Source organism: Lynx canadensis, chromosome D3 (assembly GCF_007474595.2).
Source record: "Lynx canadensis isolate LIC74 chromosome D3, mLynCan4.pri.v2, whole genome shotgun sequence".
In the NCBI taxonomy this organism is placed as follows: Eukaryota; Metazoa; Chordata; class Mammalia; order Carnivora; family Felidae; genus Lynx; species Lynx canadensis.
This window is the reverse complement of record NC_044314.2, coordinates 62,153,303-62,179,559: the sequence shown is the minus strand read 5'-3', so window position 1 is coordinate 62,179,559 and position 26,257 is coordinate 62,153,303. Positions and strand designations below refer to the sequence as shown.

At 37.2% G+C, this 26,257-nt stretch overlaps 1 protein-coding gene across 3 annotated transcripts in view; it reads left to right on the top strand.

Annotated features, from left to right (window-relative positions):
- The window catches only part of SPIRE1 (spire type actin nucleation factor 1), a 202,534-nt gene that overhangs the window by 93,988 nt on the left and 82,289 nt on the right, over positions 1-26,257 (top strand). For all 3 annotated transcript variants that reach the window (XM_030336752.1, XM_030336753.1, XM_030336754.1), the window contains exon 4: positions 9,323-9,448. In XM_030336752.1, the coding sequence (XP_030192612.1) occupies positions 9,323-9,448 (126 nt within the window). The remainder of the gene's footprint in view (positions 1-9,322; positions 9,449-26,257) is intronic.

Here is a 26,257-nt window from a genome sequence, read left to right as displayed (position 1 = left end):
GTTTTGCAAATAAAATTCTGAACTTTGTGAACTGAACATTTTTAAAAACATTTGAATTTCAATAATCAAGAATAAATTGTGAGAAAATATTGGAGTCCGATGTTATCAACAGAGGACTATTATATGATAAATTCTAAAGCTCTCAGAAGATACCATTTTGTTTATGCCATTTTCTTTTCTGGGATAATAGAATTTACACACATCGCAATTATGTGTTTCTAAAACAAAGGGTGACTTGGATTGCTAAATGCTTTGGAATTTGGAGTTTAAGCAAAAACTATTCTCAATGTGCCAAGGTTTTAAGAAAAACTTGATGGTATGTATAGTATTTTGACACCAATTAGGGTAAAAAACATCAGTAGATAATATATAAAATTTCTGAGTTACTGGCATACATCTTTGATGTGATATCAAATAAATTTTTTTCTTGTAGTTGGTGCATTGCTTCAAAAATACAGATATTAACTTATTTGACAAAAAAATGAAAATGTTTCAAAATGTTAGACAGTATTTATAAGGGGGCACCGTCGCTCAGTAGGTTAACCGTCCGACTTTGGCTCAGGTCATGCTATTACGGTTCGTGGGTTTGAGCCCTGCCTCGGGCTCTGTGCTGACAGCTCAGAGCCTGGAGCCTGCTTCAGATTCTGTGTCTCCCTCTGCCTCTCCCCTGCTCACACACTGTCTGTCTCTCTCTCAAAAATAAATAAACATTAAAAAATTTTTTTAAAAAGAAAGTATTTGTAGGTTGTCTTTTTTTTTTTTTTTTTTTTTTTTTTTTTAAATCACATCTACCTAGTCAAGGTTTTCAGGTCTTTTCAAGTTTTCAAGTTTCAGGTCTTTTCAAGTTTTTTGAAAATATGTAACAGGGTCCTATATGTTTAATGAAAACTTCAGAAAATTTATTTGGAGTCTAGCAATTGTATTAATGATTCTATATAGGGAATCCAGATAATGGAGTTCTCAGATTGACTTTGAATTTTAATTTTATTTTAAATCACATATTTTAAATCATTCTTGAAACTCAGGGTTCCAAGAGTCAGGGTTGAAACCTTGACTAGAAAACTAGAAAAGAGCCAGCTGGAAATTTTGAACCAAAAAATAAAATAACTGAAATAAAACTTGAGTGAATGGGTTTAATAGACTAGACAGTGCTGAAGAGAGAAAGAATGAAATGAAATATTGTCAGTAGAAAATACTCAGAATTGGGATGCTGGGGTGGCTTAGTGGGTTAACAGTGGGACTTCGGCTCAGGTCACGATATCACAGTTCATGAGTTCAAGCCCCACTTCAGGCTCTGTGCTGACAGCTCAGAGCCTGGGGCCTGCTTCAGATTCTGTGTCTCCTCCTCTCTCTGTCCCACCTCCACTTGTGCTCTGTCTCTCAAAAATGAATAAACATTAGAAAATACTCAGAATGAAGCACAAAGACACAAAAAGAATAAAAATATAGAATAGAGGGTCAGTTACAAACGCAGTACATCTAATTAAAGTCCTAAAAGGAGAGCAAGTAAAAGGGAGGATGGAAGAAATATTTGAATACTAAAAATTAATACATACTAAGGTAACAACATAATTAATACATAATAATTAATAATAATTAGGAATTTTCCAAAACCATTGAAAACACTATGCCACAGATTCAAGAAACTCCACAAATCAAGAGAAAAAAAAATGAAAATAACATTGTTTCCTTATAGTTAAACTGCTAAAACTTACAAACAAAATCTTAGAGGGAAAATGAGACTGCACCTTTACTTACTTCTCAATAAAAAGAGTGGAAACCAGAAGACGATTTGAATGATTTTTTAAAGCTCTAGAATAGAACCTAAATACCTTTCAAGAATAAAGGTAAAATAGATCTCTTTCTGACAAACACACACCAAGAGTGGCCTAGAGTAGGAGTTGGGGAGTCATCAGCCTTTAGGTGGCATTTAAAGCTGTTCTTAAAATTTTATTCATAGAACAAAGGCAGGTAGGTTAAGTAAGACATAACATAGTCCAGTCCTCTCCTTTTAGAAATAAACTGAAACCCAGCAATGTCAAATAAACTGTCCAAGGTCGTATAATATCATGTTGATAGAACCTACTCTTTTTCTCATTATGTTACTCCATCCCCATATTGTCTCTTTTTTTGTAACTGTAAAAGATGGTTTTGTTGCATGCCTGCTGTGTACCATGTTGTATGCTAAAACACTTTAAAAACATGATTTTCTTGGGGTTCCTGGGTGGCTCAGTCGGTTAAGAGTCTGACTCTTGGTTTCTGCTCAGGTTGTGATCTCGCAGTTTCGCAGGTTCAAGCTCCATGTCAGGCTCTGTGCCGACAGTGTGGAGCCTGCTTGGGATTCTCTCTCTCCTTCTCTCTCTCTCTCTCTCTCTCTCTTTCTGACCCTCCCCAACTCGCACTGTCTCTGTCAAAATAAATAAACTTTAAAAAATACGATTTTCTATAATACAAAAGTAATCCACATTCATTTAGAGTGCGTAAGAACTTGGCTTTTGGTGGGGCGCCTGGGTGGCGCAGTCGGTTAAGCATCCGACTTCAGCCAGGTCACGATCTCGCGGTCCGTGAGTTCGAGCCCCGCGTCAGGCTCTGGGCTGATGGCTCGGAGCCTGGAGCCTGTTTCTGATTCTGTGTCTCCCTCTCTCTCTGCCCCTCCCCCGTTCATGCTCTGTCTCTCTCTGTCCCAAAAATAAAAAAAGAAAAAAGAACTTGGCTTTTGGAGGTTGACTACATGGGTTCGATTCCACTTCTCTTGCCTACCTGTGTGATTTGAGTAAATTGCTTAGTTGTTCTAAATCTCAGTTTCCATATCCATAAATTGGCTTCTTGTGAGGATTAAATGAAATGCATTTAGGAACAAAGAACCAAATAAAAATCAAGCAGTTCATGGGCAGTGAAATAACCACTTGGATTATTTCTCCTCTGTGGGATTATTTCTCCTCTGTGTCAATGGTGATTTTGTGGAATTTTGTTGGTTTTTGTTAAGTTTTTAACACATATTTTTTAAAGTTTATTTGTTTTGAGAGAGAGGGAAAGCGTGTGTGGGGGAAGGGCAGAGAGCAAGAGAGAGAGAGAGAGAATCCCAAGCAGGCGCTGTGCTGTCAGTGTTGAGTTCTACATGGGGCTTGACCCCACAAACTGTGAGATCAAGACCTGAGTCGAAATCGAGTCCAGACACTTAACTGACTGAGCCACCCAGGTGGCCTTAATACATATTTTAAATTGTGGTAAAATACACATAACATACAATTTATCTTTTAAATTATTTTATTTATTTTATTATAGGTTTTTAAAATTTTATTTATTTATTTTGAGAGAGAGGAGGGGAGGAGCAGAGAGAGAGAGAAAGAATCTCAAGCAGGCTCTGTGCTGTCAGCACAGAGCCTGGCGTGGGGCTCAAACACAGAAACCATGAGATCATGACCTGAGCTGAAATTAAAAGTTGGATGCTTAACTGACTGAGCCACCCAGGCGCCCCTAAATTATTTAAAGTGTACAGTTTAATGGCATTAAGTGTGTTCACAATATTGTCCAGCCATCACCATTATCTAGTTCTAGAGATTTTTTATCACCTTACATGGAAAACCCTACTCATCACTTCTTATCCCTCGTCTTTCAGCCCCTGGCAACCACTAATCAGCTTTCTGACTTTGTGGATTTGTGTATTCTGGGAATTACATATAAATGGAATCATACAATATGTGACCTTTTGTTGTCTGGCTTCTTTCACTTAGCATAGTGTTTTTAAGGTTCATCCATGTTGTAGTGTGTATCAGTACTTTATTCCTTTTTATGAACGAATAAGATTCCACTATTTATACTACCTTTGTTTTTCCATGTATCAGTTCAGAACATTTGAATTTTTTCCACCTTTGGCTACTATGAAGAGTTGTTGGTATAAACATTGGTATCCAAGTTTTCGTTTGAAAATTTGCTTTTTATTCTTTTTGATTTATAGTTGACTCTTGAACCAGTGCAGAGGTTAGAGACATCAACACCCTGCACAACTGAAAATTCACATATAATTTTTGATTCCCCAAAAATTTAACTAAGCAAACCAACTGTTGACCAGAAGCCTTACAGATAACATGAATAGTCAATTAACACATATTTTGTATGTTAAATGTATTATATACTGTATTCTTAACAATAAAGTAAGGTAGAGAATGTTATTAAGAAAATCATGAGAAATTACATTTTATACTAAATGTATTTATATTTTAAAAATCTGCATGTAAATGCACCTGAACAGTTCAAACCCATGTTGTTCAAGGTCAACTGTATACTGAGGGGTTGGATTGCTGATCACATGGTAACTTTTTGATGAACCACCAAACTGTTTTTCACTGTGGCTGTACCTTTTACATTTCTACCAGCAATACATAAGGGTTCCAATTTCATCACATTCTCATCAACAATTATTTTCCATTTTTGGTTTGTTTGCTTTTATAGCTATCCTACTGGGTCTGAGTAGTATCTCATTGTGGTTTTGATTTACATTTCCCTAATAACTAATGATGTTGAGCATCCTTTTCTGTGCTTTTTGGTCAGTTGTATATTTTCTTTGGAAAAATGTCTGTTCAAGTCAGTTTTTACATTGGGTTGTCTTTTTCATTGTGTTTAAGAGTTCTTTATATATTCTGCAGAGCAGGCCCTTATCAGATATGTGATTTGCAAATATTTTCTTCTGTGCTGTGGGTCTCTTGAAAGTGTTCTTCGATGTATCAAATCTTTTAACTTTGATAAAGTCTAATTTATCCATATTGTTGTTGCTTATGCCTTTGGTGTCATATCTAAAAAATCACTACCAAATCTATGAACGTGAAGGTTTATCCCTTCCTGTGTTGTCTTCTAAGAGTTTTATATTTTGGGGCTGCCTGTGTGGCTCAGTCGGTTAAGCATCTGACTTCAGCTCAGGTCGTGATCTCACAGTTCATGAGTTCGAGCCCTGCATTGGGCTCTGTGCTGACAGCTCAGAGCCTGGAGCCTGCTTCAGATTCTGTGTCTCCCTCTCTCTCTGCCCCTCCCTAGCTTGCACTCTGTCTGTCTCTGTCTCTCTCTCTCAAAAATAAATAAACATTAAGAGTTTTACATTTATTTACTTTTGAGAGACAGAAAGAGATAGAGCACAAGTGGGGGAGGGGCAGAGAGAGAAGGAGACACAGAGTCCTAAGCAGGCTCCAGGCTCTGAGCTGTCAGCACAGAGCTCGACACGGGGCTCAAACCCACAAACCACGAGATCGTGACCTGAGCTGAAGTCGGACGCTCAACCGACTGAGCCACCCAGGCACCCCAAAACATTAAGAGTTTTATATTTTGGGCTGTTAAATTTAAGTGTCTGATCCACTTTGAGTTAATTTTTATAAATGGTATAAGATAGGGGTACAACTTCATTTTTTTATTTTTTAATTTTTTTTGTTGTTTTGTTTTTGTGTTTTTGCATGTGACTATCCAGTTTTCTCAGCATCATTTGTTGAAGAGACTGTTCTTTCCTAATTTAATGGTCTGGGCACTTTTGTCAAAAATTAATCAACCAAAGATATATGGGTTTATTTCTGGACTCTTAGTTGTATTCCACTAATCTATAGGTCTTTCCCTATGTACCACACTGATTTGATTACAGTAATTTTGTAGTTTTGAAATAAGAAGTATGAGCCTTTCAATTTTGTTGTTTTGAAGATTGTCTTTGCTATTTGGGGCCCCTTGCAATTCCATATGAATTTTAGGATCAGCTTTTCTGTTTCTTCAAAAAAAGCCATGAGGATTTAGTTAGGGATTGCATTCAGTCTCTAGATCACTTTGTGTAATTATTGCCATCTTAACAATATTGTCTTCAAACCCATGAAATGTAGGATGTCTTTCCATATATTTGAGTCTTTCAGCAATATTTTTAGTTTTCAGTGTGTAAGTCTTGTACCTCCTTAGTTAAATTTATTCCTTAGCATTTGTTAATACTTTTATAAATGGAATTGCTTTCTTAACTTCATTTTCTTTTTTTTAACATTTAGATGAGTACTTTGTGCATTTTTCTATTTTTTTTTTATTTTTTTTTTAAAGATTTTTTTTTTTATTTTTTTTTTCAACGTTTATTTATTTTTGGGACAGAGAGAGACAAGAGCATGAACGGGGGAGGGGCAGAGAGAGAGAGGGAGACACAGAATCGGAAACAGGCTCCAGGCTCTGAGCCATCAGCCCAGAGCCTGACGCGGGGCTCGAACTCCCGGACCGCGAGATCGTGACCTGGCTGAAGTCGGACGCTTAACCAACTGCGCCACCCAGGCGCCCCAACATTTTTCTATTTTTAATATAATTTGTTGTCAGGTCAGGTAACATATGTTGTATACAGTGTGCTCTTGGTTTCGGGAGTAGATTCCTGTGATTATCGCTTACATACAACACCCAGTGCTCATCCCAAGTGCCCTCCTCAATGCCCATCACCCATTTTCCTCTCTCCCCCGCATTCCCTCCCCCATCAACTCTCAACTACCCTATGACTCAGCAACAACACTACTAGGAATTTATCCAAAAGATACAGGAGTGCTGATTCATAGGGGCACTTGTACCCCAATGTTTATAACAGTGCTTTCAATAATAGCCAAATCATGGAAAGAGCCCAAATGTTCATCAATTGATAAATGGATAAAGAAGATGTGCTTTATATATACAATGGAATACTACTTAGCAATGAGAAAGAATGAAATCCTGCCATTTGCAACAATGTGGATGGAACTAGAGGGTATTATGCTAAGTGAAATAAGTCAGTCAGAGAAAGATATCATGTTTTCACCCATAGGTGGATCTTGAGAAACTTAACAGAAGACCATGGGAGAAGGGAAGTGGAAAAATAGTTTCAAACAGAGAGGGAGGCAAACCATTCATTTTTTGTTTGTTCATTGATATAGACATATACCTTTGTATGTGTGTGTTGATCGTGTATCCCACAACTTTGCTGAAATTGCTTATTAGTTCCAATAGTTATTTGTGAATTCCTTTGGATCATATATATATATGATTATATGTCATATATCATATATATATATGATTATGTCATATGCATTAAAAAACATTTTTAGACCTAGTTATTACTTTTGTACCGGTGTTTTTTCAAGTTGCTGGCCACAGCCTATTAGTGGAGCATGAAATCGATTTAGTGTGTAAGTTTTGTTTTGTGAAATTTTTGTGTATAAAACATAGATGTATGCATGTATTTGAGTCCTTGTATAAAATATATTTCTTACTGGGAATTATAGTCGAAAATATTATGCCGTATTTCACACCATGTAATTAGAATGTAAAATTATGGGATTGGTTGGATGAACATGAAACTCTTAGCAGTTGCTTTTCATTACCTTGGATATAAAATTGTATATTGGAAGCTGTCTTCTGGGTATAAAAGTAAGTATGCAGAAAAATACTCTGTTCATTGGTAGCTCTGTGAAAAACAAGCTTGTGAGTTTTTTTAAAGTTTTAATTTAAATTCCCGTTAGTTAATGTGCAATGCAACGTTAGTTTTGGGTGTACAGCATAGTGATTGAACACTTCCATATATCACCTGCTGCTCATCAGAGGTACACTCCTTAATCCCCATCACATATTTCATCCATCCTTTCCCCCTACCTTCCCTCTGGTAACCATCAGTTTGTTCTGTAGTTAAGAGTCTGTTCCATGGTTTATCTCCCCCCACCTTTGCTCATCTGTTTGTTTTTAAATTCCACATATGAGTGAAATCTTATGGTATTTGTCTTTGACTGACTTATTTCATTTAGCATAATACTCTCTAGAACCATCCATGTTGTTACAAATGGCAAGATTTCATTCTTTTTTATGACTAATATTCCATTGTATAGCTTGTGAGATTTTTGTTTTTTGTGCTTTCTGATAAATCAATTCTTAGCCTCCTTTTGGGTACTGTGGGGAAAATTTCTTACTGAAACCCAAGGTATTTTTCTTGAGAAGAATATACTTTGTTAAAGATAGTAATCTAATAAATGACATGGGATACTTATTACAAATGAAAATAACAGAAGGCACATTATGAAGGATAGTATAATCTACAAAGACATCTTTTATTCTCCAATGGATAGAAATTATTAAAATACAATAAAATGTGGGGGCGCCTGGGTGGCGCAGTCAGTTAAGCGTCCGACTTCAGCCAGGTCACGATCTTGCGGTCCGTGGGTTCGAGCCCCGCGTCAGGCTCTGGGCTGATGGCTCGGAGCCTGGAGCCTGTTTCCGATTCTGTGTCTCCCTCTCTCTCTGCCCCTCCCCCATTCATGCTCTGTCTCTCTCTGTCCCAAAAATAAATAAACGTTGAAAAAAAATTTAAAAAAAAAATACAATAAAATGTATATTTTCAGTAATTGTATTAATGTCAAATTTACTGAATATAGTAAAGAATTAAGGGAGAACCTACATCTTTTTGAAGAAAATGAAGTCCCTTAAAACATAACTATAGTACATGGTTACAAAATTATTACTTTACAAAAAAGCAAAATTATTCCCATGCACTAGACCCTTGATAGGATATCTTTCCAATCTAATATATTAAATGGCGTTTGAGTTTTCTAAATTGTTGTGCATCTTTTACCCACTGGTAGTTTTGGGGGGATTATGGACTATGTATGGTAAAAGACATCGAGACTGGAGATACGACCAGCAGACTTATTCTGCCCTCTGCTCTCTTTGCTGCACTCTCCATTTACTGATGGAGCGTCTTCCCTGTGGTCCACATGTCATCCCAACAGTCTTTTTATTGCATTACACAATTCAGCATGTATTGGGATGAGCCTGGGCTTCAGAAACCCATAAAACTATGTTTAATTCTTCTCCGTCATGTCAACTTCTGACTGTGGACAAGCCACTTGAGTCCTCTTAGCTTTAGTTTCCTTTGCTGTAAAATGGAGATAATTCCAGGCTACACTGAAGAGTAAATGATATTATGCTGTGTATATGACATGTCAAATATAGTGCCTGGCATTGTAAAAAATAAATGACAGCTATTAAAATACCTGCATTATGATTAGCACTCAGTAAATGGTAGTTCCCTTTCTACTTCCAACCAAAACTTTTATATATGTCCTATCATTTTCAAATAGAAGCTAACTAATTTTACTAAGCTCATCTGTACTATTGGCCGTTTGTTAATGGACCACTTTTTCCATATAATTTTACTGATGATTTGGTGATGCATTAGGCTTTGGATGATGGGGATTGCCTTACTGTCTGATATAAAAATAGGAATATACTGGGTATGTCTGTCTTTTAGGTACCAAAAACCCAAAATAATAAATGAGCCCTATTGTTTTATTTTCTTCTTCTGTAGTTATGTGCTGCTCATCTGCCAACTGAATCAGAGGCACCAAATCATTATCAGGCAGTATGTCGTGCACTGTTTGCAGAAACAATGGAGCTGCATACATTTCTGACTAAAATTAAGAGTGCAAAGGAGGTGAGTACTACTGCTTTCATATTTATTGGTATTGTGGAAAATTAACTTGAATTTTCAACACTGTCTGTCATATTATTTAAAATATTTCTTACCATCCTTATGATGGTAATATGATGTTTATTCCTAGGTATTTTATTATTTTTGGTGCAATTGTAAGTGGGGTTATTTTCTTAATTTCTCTTTCTGATGCTTATTAGTGTATAGAAGTGCATTGATTTTATATTCCGTGACCTTACTGAATTCATTTTCTGTTCTGGTAGTTTTGGGGTGTAATCTTTAGGGTTTTCTAGAAATAGTATCATGCTATGTGCAAATAGTGAGTTTTACTTCTTCCTTGCTCATTTGGATGCTTTTTATTTCTTTTTCTTGTCAGATTGCTGTGGCTAGGACTTACAGTACTATGTTGAATAAAAGTGGTGAAAGTGGACATCCTTGTGTTGTTCCTGCTCTTAGGGGAAGAGCTATTAGTTTTTCAGTATTGAGTATGATATTATCTGTGGGTTTTTCATGTATGGCCTTTATTATGTTGAGGTGTATTCCCTCTGAATGTACTTTGTTGAGGATTTTTATCATGAAAGGATATTGTGTTGGTCAGATGCTTTTTATGCATCTATTAAAATGATCATATTTTTTTATCGTTTTTCTTATTGATGTGATTTATTATGTTGATTGATTTGTGAATATTGAACTACTTTTTTGCATCCCAGGAATAAATCCCACTTCATTGTGGTGAATGATTTTTTAAATGTAGTGTTGGATTCAGTTTGCTAGTATTTGTTAAGGAGTTTTGCATCTATGTTCATCAGAGATACTGGCCTGTGGTTCTTTTTTTTTGTGCTGTCTTTATCTGGTTTTGGTATCAGGGTAATGCTGACCTCATAGAATGAATCTGGAAGTTTTCTTTTATTTTTTGGAATAGTTTGAGAAGAATAGGTATTAATTCCTCTTTACATGTTTGGTAGAATTTACTTACGAAGCTCTCTGGTCCTGGATTTTTGTTTGTTGGGAGTTTTTTGATAACTTATTCAATTTCATTAGTGATAATTCATCTGTTCACAGATGTCTTCCTAATTCAGTTTTGGAAGGTTGTATATTTCTAGGAATTTATCCATTTCTTCTAGGTTGTCCAATTTGTTGGCATATAATTTTTGATAATATTCTCTTATCCTTTGTATTTCTGTGGTGTCAAGTTGTTATTTCTTCTCTTTCATATCTGATTTTGTTTAAAATTAAATCTGTTCTAGGGGCACCTGGGTGGCTCAGTTGGTTGAACGTCCAACTTCAGCTCAGGTCATGATCTCACAGTTCGTGGGTTCGAGCCCCACATCAGGCTCTGTGCTGACAGCTCAGAGCCTAGAGCCTGCCTTGGGTTCTCTGTCTCCCTCTCTCTCTACCCGCCCCCCCCCCCCCACTCATGCTCTGTCTCTGTCTCAAAAAAATGAATAAACCTTAAAAAAAATTTTTTTAAATAAAATTAAATCTGTTCTTTCTTTTTAAAAGAATCTGTTTTTTTAAATGCAAGTGTATGAATCCATTTTATTAAGCAAAGATTTTTTTTAATTATTTTTTTTAAGTTTATTTATTTTGAGAAAGAGAGAGAGAGCACAAGTGGGAGAGGGTCAGAGAGAAGTAGAGACAGACCCCAAGCAGGCTCTGCAACATCAGTGCAGAGCCCGATGTGGGACTCGAACTCACGAACTGTGAGACCATGACCTGAGCCAAGATCAAGAGTTAGATGCTTAACCAACTGCTCCACCCAGGTGTCCCTAAGCAAAGATTTTCATAAAGCTTCCTTACAAATGAGAAATGTTCAATCAATTTCCCATATGACTTGCTTTTCACTATCTTTCTGCCACTCTTTTTCCATTTTAAAAGATGCGGTACCTGTTTCAGGAAGGGATAAGGACTCAGGAAGTAGGCTACACATTTGATAATTGAACTATTTTATAGTGGATTTGGATAAATATCTAATGGAGGTAGTTGGAATTAATATTCATATAATTGATGATCTCATTTTAGCTATTTTCTTACATTATTATTCATCACTGTGACTTAAAATGTTATGTGTAGAGTCCAAATGAACCATTTTAATTTATTTACGAGCTGAATCACCATAGTGTACATCACACAGATGGTTGTGAAGATTCATGAGCTCTATATAAAGCAGTGCAGCATCTGGCACACAGTAAGAGCTCAGTACATGATAGATGGTGGGTATCATTTCTTTTATGACTAAAGTACAGAGTTTATGTGAAGCACTAGTTTAAAACTTATGATGACACACAGTTTGGGGAGGGATACAAATGGCATATGTAAGAGTGGAAGGAAAATTTTAACCTATACTAGACTTATAAGACTAATTAGTTCTGGTAATAAGTGACAGATGTGTCATCCTTAATAAACCACCTTAAATAAATCCATTGTTTATGTCTGAATAAGAGCTCTAAGCATTCCTCTTCTGTCCTAGCCAGGATACTGCTTACAGTCTGTCTTTTTGTTACAGGCCAGTGAAAACCTGTTTATTTTTTTTAGGATTTTATAGAGTTAGACCAAGAAGAAAGTCTTCAGTGGGGTGGAAAAGGTGGAAAAATAACTATGTGTTATTTGAAGAATAATTAAAAATGCATCATGGGCTAGCTTTTCCTCCTGGATAGAACCAGAGGATGTAAGACCCGTTTAAAAGTTTCAGAGTAAACATCCGAAAGTACATTCTCAATTAAGGTTTATTACGTAGTAGAAAAGATTACTTTTTAAGCTTGTAATTATCTTCCCCAGTTTGTTAAGTTTGAGATTACCTTCTCCAGAGAACAAGTATTACTTTTAGGGTGTAAGTATAGTCCTGTGGGGTTAGCGTAAATTAAATGTACTGTTGAAGTTCTTCCAACCCACACATTCTCAGGAACCGTTTCTGAGCTTAAAGAAATGTATTAATAAGTTTTTCTTATTCTTACATTATTTCTTCTACTCTATTACAATGTGAGCTAAAAAAAAAAAAGATATTTTTTGCTCTTCATTAGAACTTTGCTTTGTCAAACACACTCCAGGAAATTTAAACATTATCAAAATTTATTTAAATAAAAATCTCACAAGCAGAGTAAAATACAAGTGGTTAGTCGCTGTGTGGCAGTGCCCACAGAGACCAGCCAGACCAAGGCCGGGGACCCTGGAGTTTCAGCCCCACCTCACCACGTCACCGTCTGGCACCACCCCAGATTTAGGTCTTTGTAAATATCAGTTCTGGCCTGTTTTCTCATCTCTTACTCTGTTTCCCCTCTTTGTTGATCTCTCTTGCCCCTTTCCATTTTTCTCTGGAAACTGCTCCATTTTTAGAGAGAACTCCTCAGAGCCCTCAGGCTCTTCTCAGGCTTGCTCATCTGAGGGTAGTCCTTTCTGCTACTTCCCCCTTTCTGAAAGCTGTTCTTTCCTGCATAACTTTGTATATCTGTGCCTTGTGAGTTAGTAATACTCCGTCTCTGCTCTGCTGTTTCCAAACAACTGCTGTTCTTAACTTGCACAGAAAGCTCATGCCATCTACTTCTGTTCTTCTTTTCTTTTCTTTTTTTAAGTTTATTTATTTATTTTGAAGGAGAAAGAGAGAATGTGTGAGCAGGAGAGGAACAGAGAGAGAGAGAGAAGGAGAATCCTAAGCAGGCTCCACGCTGACTGTATGGAGCCCATTGCAGGGCTCAAACTCACGCTCCCCAAGATCACGACCTGAGCTGAAGTTAAGAGTCCAGTGCTCCACTGACTGAGCCACCCAGATACCCCAGGTTCTGTTATTCTTAAACCCATTGTCACTGTCATCTGCCACCATCTTGTGTGCGTTCTTTGATAAAAAGAAACTCTAGCTCTGTGTCCTTGACTTCCCCTCTACTTCACTACTCTGCTTACCTGAACACACTTCTGGCCTCAGAACCACCTATAATCATTCCACCTTAGAAATCATGGACTCTTATCCCCCACTTCCTAACTGTAACTTCTGCTTTTCGAGCTCTTTCCCTCATTGCCACCTGAGCTCATCTTCCAATCTCTCGACTCCCCCATTTTTCTTCCAGTTTATTAGCCCTTCCTGGATGTATGTCCTTTCCTGCGTGAACTAGGTTCAGTCACTTTAACAGGAGTTCAGGTCACATGTCCAAACCAGATTGTTGCACTAACCTCCCACCAGTCCCCTTGTCACTGTGAATCCTCTTCGTCAAGTTCATCTTTCACATTGTCTGTGAATGATTTTTGTAGATCACAGATCTGACCTGAGGAGTCCAGTCACACAGGTATGTGATCTTTCAGGCCTGACCCTAGGCTGGTTTTTCCTGGCAAATCCCAATAGGGGAAGGTGCCCTCCCACACATGACTTGGTGCATAGCCAAGGTTCTGCACACTGGTTTTCTGGAGGGAGTGGCAAGAACAGTGAGCATCCCCACTGGATCAGCCATGTTCATTCACACATCTGCATCCCTAGCCCAGGCACCTTCACCAGGGCCTTGGCTGACATGCTTTCCTCCACTCTGGCTCATAACTTTCCATTTCTGCCCTTCCTTCTTTACCTCCCACCAGCCCCTGGTCCATAAAATGGCTGGAGCCTTTTGTCCAGTACTCCTCAGCAGTGAGGGGATTTTTCCCCACTTGCCTGAACGTCACCTAACTTTTGCCCAGTGTCATTCTGTGGGGGGAAATATGGAACAAGAGGAGCAAAACATCCTTTTTGGCCTCTTGTTTGCACTGTTGCATCCAGTGAATTAAGGCTTCATTGGTACTTTCAGTTCAGTTCATTCTACCTGACCTTAAGACCCCTGGTAGCTGAAAAGAACCATGTTGCTTCCCTGATTAATATGGTTCCCCATCAACTATAGAGTAAAATTAAAACTTTTCTATTGCACACAGGGCCCTTCATGGTGTTTCCCCTCCTTATGTTTTTATTGTCCTTTTTAACAGTATCCAATCAAAATTACTTATAGTTTCTGAATATGTCATGCTATTGTAGGTCTGTGTCCTTTGCACATTCTGTTCTTTCTGCCTGGAATTCTCTTCTCCCATTGTCTGCCTGGTGAACTCCTATTTATCCATCTAAACCCTGCTTCCATATTGCCTTCTTTGTGAAATATTCATGACCTCCCTCCAGCCCAACAGAGTTTTATTCCCTCCACTATCTCTGTATCTTATTCATCTTTCAGTCATGCACTTCTCATACTCTATAGTAGTTGTTTGCTTACGTCTTTGTGGTTTTTTTCTCCACAGCTGGACCAGATCCTTCTTGAGATAAATGACTGTGTTTCAAATCATCTTTATGCCAATGACTCTTAATGTAGTATATGCACATAGGAAACAGTCCAGAAATACTTGTTGAACTGAAACAATTTATACATTATATCTGTGTTTCCTAGAACTGCAGAGGTTTTCAACTTGTTGAAAGAAGTCAGTTTTGAAAGCATTTGTGATGATTAGAAACCTTTTGGCCAAAGTATTTCTAGTAAAAGGAGAACTTTTATGGGAATATAGATGAAGTCTTAGAGTGCTCTTGCTGTTCTTTACATTTATACATAAAATTTCATTTAATAATGAATCTTGATAGGACAAGCTATAGAATATGTGGAAATCCTGAACTTAAGAACATTCTGTACCATTTAATTTAATTACAGATTTTATATTACATAAATTGCTTGTCAACACTGAGGTTTTAGAAGTAAAGTCTTAACATGGTCCAAGTGGATTTGTTTTTCCTCTGCAATGTGTGCTGCTTTCTTGAAATTATAAATATTTTCATATATGTTCATGTATGTATGATAGTCATTTTAACCTTTTCTCAAGAGTACTAAATTCACACTAGTAATAAAATAGTCTGCTAATTTGAATATTTTTTCTAAAGATCTTAAAGTACTTTTTTTTTTTTAATTTTTTTTTCAACGTTTTTATTTATTTTTGGGACAGAGAGAGACAGAGCATGAACGGGGGAGGGGCAGAGAGAGAGGGAGACACAGAATCAGAAACAGGCTCCAGGCTCTGAGCCATCAGCCCAGAGCCTGACGCGGGGCTCGAACTCACGGACCGCTAGATCGTGACCTGGCTGAAGTCGGACGCTTAACCGACTGCGCCACCCAGGCGCCCCTAAAGATCTTAAAGTACTTTATACAGACAGGCATACCTCATTGTGTTTCAGAGATACTGTGTTTTTTTGTTTTTTGTTGTTGTTGTTTTTCTTTTAACAAATTAAATGTTTGTGGCAACCCAGTGTAGAGCAAGTCTATCCGTGATATTTTTCCAACAGTATTTGCTCACTTCATGTCTCTATGTCACATTTTGGTAATTATTGCAATATTTCAGACTTTTTCATTCCTGTCATGTTTGTTAATGGTAATCTATGATCAATGGTCTTTAATGCTATTATTGTAATCGTGGGTACCACAAACTGTGCCCATATAAGGCAGCAAACTTAACTGATAAATATCTGTTCTGACTACTCCGCTGACTGCCTGTTTCCCCATCTCTCTCCCTCTCCTTGGGCATCCCTATTCCCTGAGACACAAAAATGTTGAAATTAGGCCAATTAATAACTGTACAGGGGCCTTTAAGTAAGCCATACAGGTAAAGACAGATACCATATGTGTTCACTCCTATGTGGATCCTGAGAAACTTAACAGGAACCCATGGGGGAGGGGAAGAAAAAAAAAAGAGAGAGAGGTTAGAGTGGGAGAGAGCCAAAGCATAAGAGACTCTTAAAAACTGAGAACAAACTGAGGGCTGATGGGGGGTGGGAGGGAAGGGAGGGTGGGTGATGGGTATTGAGGAGGGCACCTGTTGGGATGAGCGCTGGGTGTTGTATGGAAACCAATTTGACAATAAATTTCATATATTTAAAAAAAAAATTGTTCAAATGAAGGGAAGAGTTGCACGTCTCTCACTTTAAATCAAAAGCTAGAAATCATTAAACTCAGTGAGGAAAGTATGTCGAAAGCCAAGATGGGCTAAAAGCTGGGCCTTTTGTGCCAAACAGTTAGCCATGCTGTGAATGCAAAGGGAAAGTTCTTAAAGGAAATCAAAAGTACTGCTCCAGTGAATACATGAACAATAAGAAAGCAAAACAGCCTTATTGCTGATATGGATAAAGTTTGAGTGGTCTTGATAGAACGGTCATAACGTTCCCTTAGGCCAAAACCTCATCCGGAGACCCTAAATCTTTCCAGTTCTTTGAAGCTGAGAGAGGTGAGGAAGATGCAGAAGAAAAGTTTGAAACAAGCAGAGGTTAGTTCATGAAGTTTAAGGAAAGAAGCTGTCTTCATAACGTAAAAGTACAAGTTGAAGCAAGTGTTGATATAATAGCTATAGCAGGTTATCCAGAAGGTCTAACTAAGGTAATTCTCATCTATTAGAAGAAGATGCCAGATAGCTAGAGAGGAGAAGTCAGTGCCTGGCTTCAGAGCTTCAAAGGACAGCTGACTCTTTTGTTTGTGGCTATGCAGCTGGTGACTTTAAATTGAAGCCTGTGCTCATTGACCATTCTGAAAATGCTAGGGCTCTTAAGAATTATGCTGACTCTACTTTGATGTGTTCTATAAATGGCATAACAAAGCCTGGATGACATCACGTCTGTTTACAACATGGTTGATGAAATATTTTAAGTCCATTGTTGAGACCTAGAAAAAAAGAAAGAAAGAGATTCCTTTCAAAATATTACTGTTGACTGACAATGCACCTGGCTACCCAAGAGCTCTGATGATATCCAGTGAGATTAGTGTTGTTTTCGTGCCTGCTAACACAACATCTATTCTGCAGCTCATGGATCAACGAGCAATTTCAGCTTACAAGTTTTGTTATTTGAGAAATACATTTTGTAAGGCTATAGCTGCAATAGATAGTGATGCCTCTGATGGATCTGGACATCAGTTGAAAACCTTCTGGGGGTGCCTGGGTGGCTCAGTCATTTTGAGCATCCGACTTTGGCTCAGGTCATGATCTGATAGTATATGGGTTTGAGCCCTGTGTCAGGCTCTGTTCTGACAGCTAAGAGCCTGGAGCCTGCTTTGGATTCTGTGTCTCCCTCTCTCTCTGCATCTCCCCCACTCATGCTCTGTCTCTCTCACTCTGAAAAATAAACATGTAAAAAAATTAAAAGAAAACATTCTGGAAAGTATTCACCATTCTAGATGACATTAAAAACATTTGTGATTTATGGGAAGAGGTAAAAATATTGACATTAACAGGAAATGGGATGAAGTGGATTCCAGCCCTCATGGATGGATGACTTTAAGGTGTTCAGGACTTCAGTGGAGGAAGTAACTACAGATGTTACTCTGTAACAAGAGAGAACTAGAATTGGAAGTGGAGCCTGAAAATGTGACTGAATTGCTATAATCCCACAATAAAACTTTAATGGGGGAGGATGTGCTTCTTATGGATGAGCAAAGGAAGTGGTTTTTGAAAAACTGTTTTATTTCCATATAGTTGGCACACAGTGGTCCATTAGTTTCAGGTGTACAACATAGTGATTCAACATTTCTATACATTATGCTGTGCTTACCACAAGTGTAGTTACCACCTGTCAGCATACAACACTATTAACATATCAGAAAGTAGTTTTTTTGGAGATGGAATCTACTCCTGGTGAAGATGCTGTGAATATTGTTGAAATGACAAAAAGAATTTAGACTTTGACATAACTTAGTTGATAAAGCAGTGGCTGGGTTTGAGATGACTGACTCCAATTTGGGAGGAAGTTCTGTGGGTAAAATACTATCAAACAGCATCACATACTGCAGAGAAATTCTGAAAGGAAGAGTCAGTTGATGCAGCAAACTTCATTGTTGTTTTATATTAGAGACACTGCCACAGCCACCCCAACCTTCAGCAGCCACCACCCTGATCAGTCAGCAGCCATCAACATTGAGGGCAGGATCCTCCACCAGCAAAAAGATTACAACTTGCTGAAACTTCAGATGATGGTTAGCATTTTTTTAGCAATAAAAATATTTTTTTATTTTTTTAAATGTTTGTTTATTTTTGAAAGAGAGAGACAGAGCATGAGTGGGGGGTGGGGCAGAGAGAGAGGGAGACACAGAATCCAAAGGCAGGCTTCAGGCTCTGAGCTGTCAGCATACAGCCCGACGCGGGGCTCAGACTCATGGACCGTGAGATCATGACCTGAGCTGAAGTTGGACTCTTCACCGATGGAACCACCTAGGCACACCAGCAATAAAATATTTTTAAATTATATACATTGTTTTTATAGACCTACTACTATTGCACATTTAATAGACTGAAATATAGTGTAAACATAGCTTTTATATATACTATGAAAACAAAAATATTCACGTGACTCACATTATTGTGGTATTTGCTTTATTGTGTTGGCTTGGAACCAAACCCGCAATATCTATGAGGTATGCTTATACATTTAAGAATCAGACAGTAAGTATTTCAGGGGTGCCTGGGTGGCTCACTTGGTTAAGTGTTTGACTTCGGCTCAGGTCGGGATCTCCCAGTTCATGGGTTTGAGCCCCACATCAGGCTCTGTGCTGACAGCTCAAAGCCTGGAACCTGCTTTGGATTCTGTGTCTCCCTCTCTCTCTGCCCCTCCCTGACCCGCTTCTGTCTCTCTCTCTCTCAAAAATGAATAAACATTAAAAAATATCAGGATGTATAAAGAATCAGATAATATTTCTTCTGTACCTGTGAGTTAGTATGTATCAAGTGGAATTTTCAAAGTGATGACCTCTGATTTAATAAGTTGATTATCTGATCATCAGTGATGTTTCACATTACATTTTATCTGTGTGTGTGGGCACGCATGTGTGTGTAAAATTAGGGTAAATTCGTAGTATCAAAACATTGGGAAAAAAATATTTGAGCTTAGTTGCTGATAATGTTCCTGATTTCACAGACCAAAAATACTTCATGTTAAATTTCTTATATGCTCAACTGACAATGTATTAAAATGTAAGTAAAACCCCTAACCTGTTCCCAAGTGTTAACTAGTTGTTCTATGACATAATTATGCTTATTAGACCTGGCTTACTTTAGAAAGCTCAGAGCTTTGTAGTTCATCATCTATATGGAATACAAACTCACTTTTATTCTAATCTTTTTATGATGTGATGATTTCCTTCTTAATGAATGAGATCCATTAAGGTTATTCTCTGAATGATAGAGAAGTTTTGGATAGACCTGCTGTTACTGTGTCTCAAAAGCAATTTGATATTCTTGAAAGTAGGCACATATTACTGTGTCTCATAAGCAATTTGATATCCTTGTATGTAATTATAGATGAAGGGACAGGCTAAACAATCCATTTAGTGCATCAGGTTGTATGAAAGAAGAGACAGCCCAGGTCCTATTGCCAGTAACCCACCACCACCCAAACTCTACCAGCAAGTGTGGCCAGTGAGCATGTGTGCTGGAGAGTAGAGAGTTTAGCTTGGCAGTTTCAAATGTAAATTTTTTGTTGTAGAAAAGGAAGTTATATTAATGGTAGTGTCCTTTACTCCATTGCTGTCTAGGTAGTGTTTGATCATCAGTCCCTGTGTTGTTATTGTTAAATGAAATTATTTATCGGTTCCTCAAACTGTGATCCCTACTGCTTTCCTGTATTATTCCTACAGCTATAAAATGCCCTCTGTCGCTTACTCCATTTAATCCTAATGAACAGTCCTGTGACTCTTACTTTGCAAATTGGCAAACTAAGGCTTACAGAGATTGGGGGCTAACACAGAAGCTGTCAGCACTTCTGACACCAGCGTTTCCATCTTCATCCTCATCTTCATCCCCGTAAAGGTTTCCTCTAAGAATAGTCACATACGATAGACTATATTGGAACAAAGTTGAAGAGAGTTCCTAAAATGGAGATGTATGCTTTGATATAGGCTTCTGAGCAGGATTGGAAAGAAATTTATGGGAGCCAGAGAGAATAAAATTTGGAGCTGGGGAGAAGAGGGTAAATGAGAGAACATTGTGTGTGTGTGTGTGTGTGTGTGTGTGTGTGTGTGTGTGTCTGTCTGTCTGTCTCACACACGCACACAAATGGGATGGAAGGAAGGAAGGTATCATGTTAAGTTTAGGTATGAAATAATATGGAGGTGTGAAATGGGAAGAAACAGAAGTGTGATAGAAATGTCGAAGACTGAAATAAAATCATTTTAAGATTAGAAGTCAGTTGATTTTATTCCAGTATGTTCCTAGCATGCTCTAACCATCATTGCCTCCTTGTTGAGAGTGTGTAGTGTGCTTGCCCCCAACCCCAAATCTACAGTAAATATGTTGCTTCACAATAGAATATTTACTATATTTCTTTAATTACTATATTTAGTATAAAAAGAAAAACCTGAGGTATCAGAGAAGTATAGTGTATAAAAGCAATCTTTCTTTTGAAAGAAGAATCCTTTTTTCAAGCAAATAAGTCATTTTAAAATTTATATTTATAATATATTAACACTAGTCATTTTTATTTTTTAACTTTAGAGTGAGAGAGAGAGTGCGCAAGTGGGGGAGAGGGGCAGAAGGGGGGAGAGAGAGAGAGAGAGAGAGAGAGAGAGAGAGAGAGAGAGAGAGAGAATGTGCAGCAGGCTCTGTGCTCAGCACAGAGCCCAATCCCATGACCCTGAGAGCATGACCTGAGCGGAAATCAAGAGATGCTCAGCCAACTGAGCCACCCAAGCACCCTGACGCTGATCATTTTTAAAAGCCCCTTTGTTGTTGGTGAATCATTTCCTTTCACTCATTATTTATGGGACATCAGTTATATAGCTTTTGCTAGATTTCTGTTCATTTATCTTTAGAAAGGGAGGAGAGGGCAATTAGGTATGCTAAGGCCCCTGTAATCGTTAACTTCACTGCAGAAAGTACAATTCATTGGGCTAAATCTTTGTTTTATTCATTCTCATTTTTTTTAAGTCTTGTTGTATAGGCAAAATGTATACTGATAAACATTTTAAGTGCATGCCCAGTAAAATTTGCTATGAAGTTATTATATACTATTTTACATCATATTTTAAATTTGAGATGGATTTTATAGGAAGGCAATTCACTGTTGAAGATTTTAGAGGAAAGCTCAATATTATAAATATTGAGCTATAACACTCAACATTACTATTAATTGATGTCAGTATCCACTAAAAATTCTGTATTTTAAAATCTAATGATAAAGAAATCCCTATAAAGAAGAAATTCCTAATGCAGTAATATTAGGCATAAATTAATGAACAGTAAAAATAATTGAGATTTATGAAACATTATATGTTCATATTATTATAAGAAGGCATGTAAAATAGATTTTAAAGTCAGTGTCTGTTTTCTAGGAGATTGTGTACTCAAAGTGATGAAAATTTTCTCTCCCCTTGCACTTTCTTGCATCATACACATAAACAATCCTAGAACTAAAGTGGAATATTCCAAACATTTTGATCTCTAAGGGATAAGATGTCTCATATAGTTAAGCCATCTTGGATTTCTTCAGAAGCAGCCTCTACAGGTGTGGATTGTCACTTCTGATTATCTGATTATAATGATCTTTGATCTCTTCTCAAGTGTGGTGCTTAATTAGTTTTTTATTGATATCTTAAACTCATAAATTCTATCTTCATCCACTGTTTTAATTATGGTTTTCCATTTGCATCTTTCAGGCCTGCGCTTAATGGACATCTCCTTAGACCGCCCCTAAACACTCATGTGTGTGTGTATACATAAATAGATATAGATATATATTTATATCTTACACTCAGTCTTTTACTTTAAAATCAGTTGCCCTGTTTATTTCCTTCCTCACAGTTATCACAGTTGTCTTGATGACCTCTTTTCTTACTCATTGGTATCTACCACAAGAAAATAATCTCATGAAGGGCAAAGACCTTTTCTCTCTGATACACTGCTATATCCCAGTGTAATAGGGCCTCTAAATATTTGATCAGTGTTGAATGAATTAGAGAATCTGTGGTTCTGCTACTGTAGATCTTCTTTCTTACCATCTATCTTGAATCTTGGTCCCTGACACTCTTGACTTGTCTCCAGAATGTACAGCCTCCTTCATGTTCTCACTGCCTTGTGCCTTCTTCATGCAGTGGTCTGACATCTCTTGCCTGGGCCATGGGAAAGCCTTCTGATGTAATTTCCCTTTTCATCTACAGTCTACCACCCAGTGTTATGTTGCTGTGTAGAGATCTTGTTGGCTACTTGGTACTTGTAGGTGGAAAGTTTAGACTCCTTGGCATGACATAGGGCACTATTCAGAATCAGGCTTCAATCTTAACCTCTCCAGGCTCTTCATTCACTGTATGCAACCTCCCCTGTAGTCTCTGAGCATCCAGGGACTCTGTACCTACCTGAAGTTCCTGTTCCCCCTCTTCTCTCACCTAGAAAATGCTTACTTATGGGACGCCTGGGTGGCTCAGTTGGTTAAGCATCTGACTTCGGCTCGGGTCATTATCTCTTGGTTTGTGGATTCAAGCTCCGCATTGGGCTCTGTGCTGACAGCTCAGAGCCTACAGCTTGCTTCAGATTCTCTGTCTCCATCTCTCTGACCCCTCCTCTGCTCGTGCTCTCTCTCTATCTCTCTCAAAAATAAATAAACATTAAAAAATTTTTAAATAATAAATAAATAAAAACTACTGGCAGTAATAAATTCAGGTGGCAAGATACTTAATATTCACAAATCAGTAGTGTTTCTGTACACTAATAATGAAGTAGTAGAGAGAAACTTAAAAAGCACCAAATACAGTTGCACCAAAAAGAACAAAATACCAAGGAATAAACTTAGCCAAAGGGGTGAAAGACCTGTACTGCAAGAACTACAATGTACTGATGAAAAAAATTAAAGATGACACAAACAATTGGAAAGATATTCCATGCTCATGGATTGGAAGAATTAATATTGTTAAGATACTCATATTACCCAAGGCAACCTATAGATTCAATGCAATCACTATGAAAATGCTGTTGGGTATTTAATTTTAGAAGAAATAATCCTAAAATTTGTGTGAAATGACAAAAGACCCAAAGTAGCCAAAGCAATTCTGAGAAAGAGCAAAGCTAGAGGTTTCACAATCCCAGACTTCAAGATGTAGTACACAGTAGTAATCAAAACACTATGGTACTGGCACCAAAAACATAGATCAGTGGAACAGAATAGAGAGCTCAGAAATAAACTCAGGATTATATGGTCGATTAATCTATGACAAAGGAAGCAAAAATATACAATGGGGAAAAGATAGTCTTTTCAATAAATGTTGCTGGGAAAACTGGAGAGCTATATGTAAAAGAATGAAACTGGATGGCTTTCTTACACCATATACAAAAATAAACTCAAAATGGATTAAAGACTTAAATGTGAGACTTCAAACCATAAAAATCTTAGACGAGAATATAGGCAGTAATTTCTCAGACATCAGCCATAGCCACATTTTTTCTAGATACGTCTCCTAAGGAAAGGGAAACAAAAGCAAAAATAAATTGTTGGAACTACATCAAAATAAAACGTTTTTGCACAGCAAACAAAACCATCAGCAAAACAAAAAGACAACATACTATAAGTGGGAGAAGAGATTTGCAAATGATATATCCAATAAAAGGTTAATATCCAAAATATACAAAGAACTTACACAACTCAACATCAGAAAAATAAATAACTCAAAAAATGGACAGAGGCCCTGAATAAACATTTTCCCAAAGAAGACACAGATAGGTGACCAGAAGACACATAAGATGCTCAGCATCACTCATCATGAAGGAAATGCAAATCAAAACCACAATGAGATACCACCCCACACCTATCAGAATGGCTAAAATTAAAAAGACCAAAGAAATAACAAGTGTTGGCAAGGATGTGGAGAAAAAGGAACCCCTGTGCATGGTTGCTGGAATACAAACTGGTACAGCCACTCTGGAAAACGGTATGGAGGTTCCTCAAAATAAAAATAGAATTGAAAAAAAAATAGGGTTACCATATGATCCAGTAATTCCATTATTGGGTATTTAATGAAAACACTAATTCAAAAAGATATATGCACCCAAGTTTATTATTTATAGTAGTCAAGGTACAGAGTATTACACAGCCATAAGAAAAAATGAGATCTTGCCATTTGGGACAACATGGATGGACATAGAAGGCATTATGTTAAATGAAATAATTCAGACTGAGAAAGACAAATACGGTATGATTCCACTCATAAGTGGAAGCTTAAAAAAAAAAGACAAATGAGTAAATAAAAAGCAGAATCAGACCTATAAATACAGAAAACAGACTGGTGGTTGCCAGAGGAGAGGGAGGTGAGAGGTTGGACAAGATTGTTGAAGGGGTGTGGGAGACACGAGCTTCCAGTTATGGAGTGAATAAGTCATGGGAATAAAAAGCACAACACAAGGAATACAGTCAATGATATTGTAATAGTGGTATAGTAGGACAGATGGTAGCTACACTTGTGATGAGCATAGTGGAATATATAAACTTATCAAATCGCTACATTGTGCACCTAAAACTAGTAGAACATTGTGTGGCAACTATATTCAAATGAAAGTAAAAATTTTTAGAAAAATAAAAATACAAGTAGCATTATGCTAGTGTCTTGATTTTCTGAATGTTTTAGTGATCCATAGTTACATGTGACTTTATTTTAAACCTCATCATTCAAATTCTTTTGAATAGTTAAATCTTACCCTAAATTTAATGATGGAAGGATGATCTCTAGATGCGTAGATTAGAACCAGTTTACCTTTATCTGCTAATATTTGACCAGATATTGGAATTATGGGGTAAGAAGATGAACTGGAAATAAGCATGAATAAGCCTGAATCTCAGTATGAATCTTCACAATATTAACATGTGTTTTTATACTGTACAATCGTAACCTCTGCTGTGACACTTCATTAAGTATTGTTACTATTAGTGCTATAAGAAATCAAAGTTTCATGATGAAATCTTTGAGCTGTTTATCTTAGATAAGATTATTACCAGTGGAATATTATGTGTGTGTGTATATGTGTGTGTGTGTATAAATGTGTGTATATAAAGTATCTTTTGTTGCTAGGGGAAAAGCGATGTTTTTGGAATTGACTAAGCTGTTATTATTTTTTGTCTTTTTAAAAAGTCAAATAGCCACATTTAATTACCTACAGTTTATTGGAAAAAATCAAATGTAGGTATTTAGCATCCACCATCTCTTATCAGCCCATAACCAAATCCACCTGTGTTACATAATACCATTGCCAGTGACCACATTCAATCATACTAAGGCATCTGCATGTGATATGACTTCTGACATATTCTGCTTGACTACACTTACAAAGATAAAGTCACAAGACCTCTATCTCATTAACATATTAAGATGTATTTTAGGGGTCCCTTGGTTGCTCAGTCAGTTGAGCATCTGACTTGACCTCAGTTCAGGTCTTGATCTCAGTGTTGTGAGTTCAAACCCTGCTTCCGGCTCTGCACAGGGCAGGAAGCCTACTTAAAAAAATAAGTTTAAAAAAAAAAGTGTATTTTAGTCAGCTTTCTCATATTCCCTGCCTATCATTCTCCTCATGCCTGCTCACAACACTTCCAATAATAAAACTGGCATTTAGGTTAGCTGGAAATTTCTCCCTACAGCTAAAATGGATTTATATTCTGCCAAGACATGAGCATATCATTTTTTGAAAGAAAGAACTGCCACCAGATGTCTGTTTGTAAGATTGCCATTTGTTCATTTTAATTAGATCGTCCATCATTTGTAACTTTTCATGGCCCTTGTCAATGTCTGTCTTTTTTCTATTGATTTATTATTTTGTGAATGTTAGTAAATGTGCAGAGCATTTACCTCATCAGAAGTAATTAAATTACTCTCTCTGCCCTGG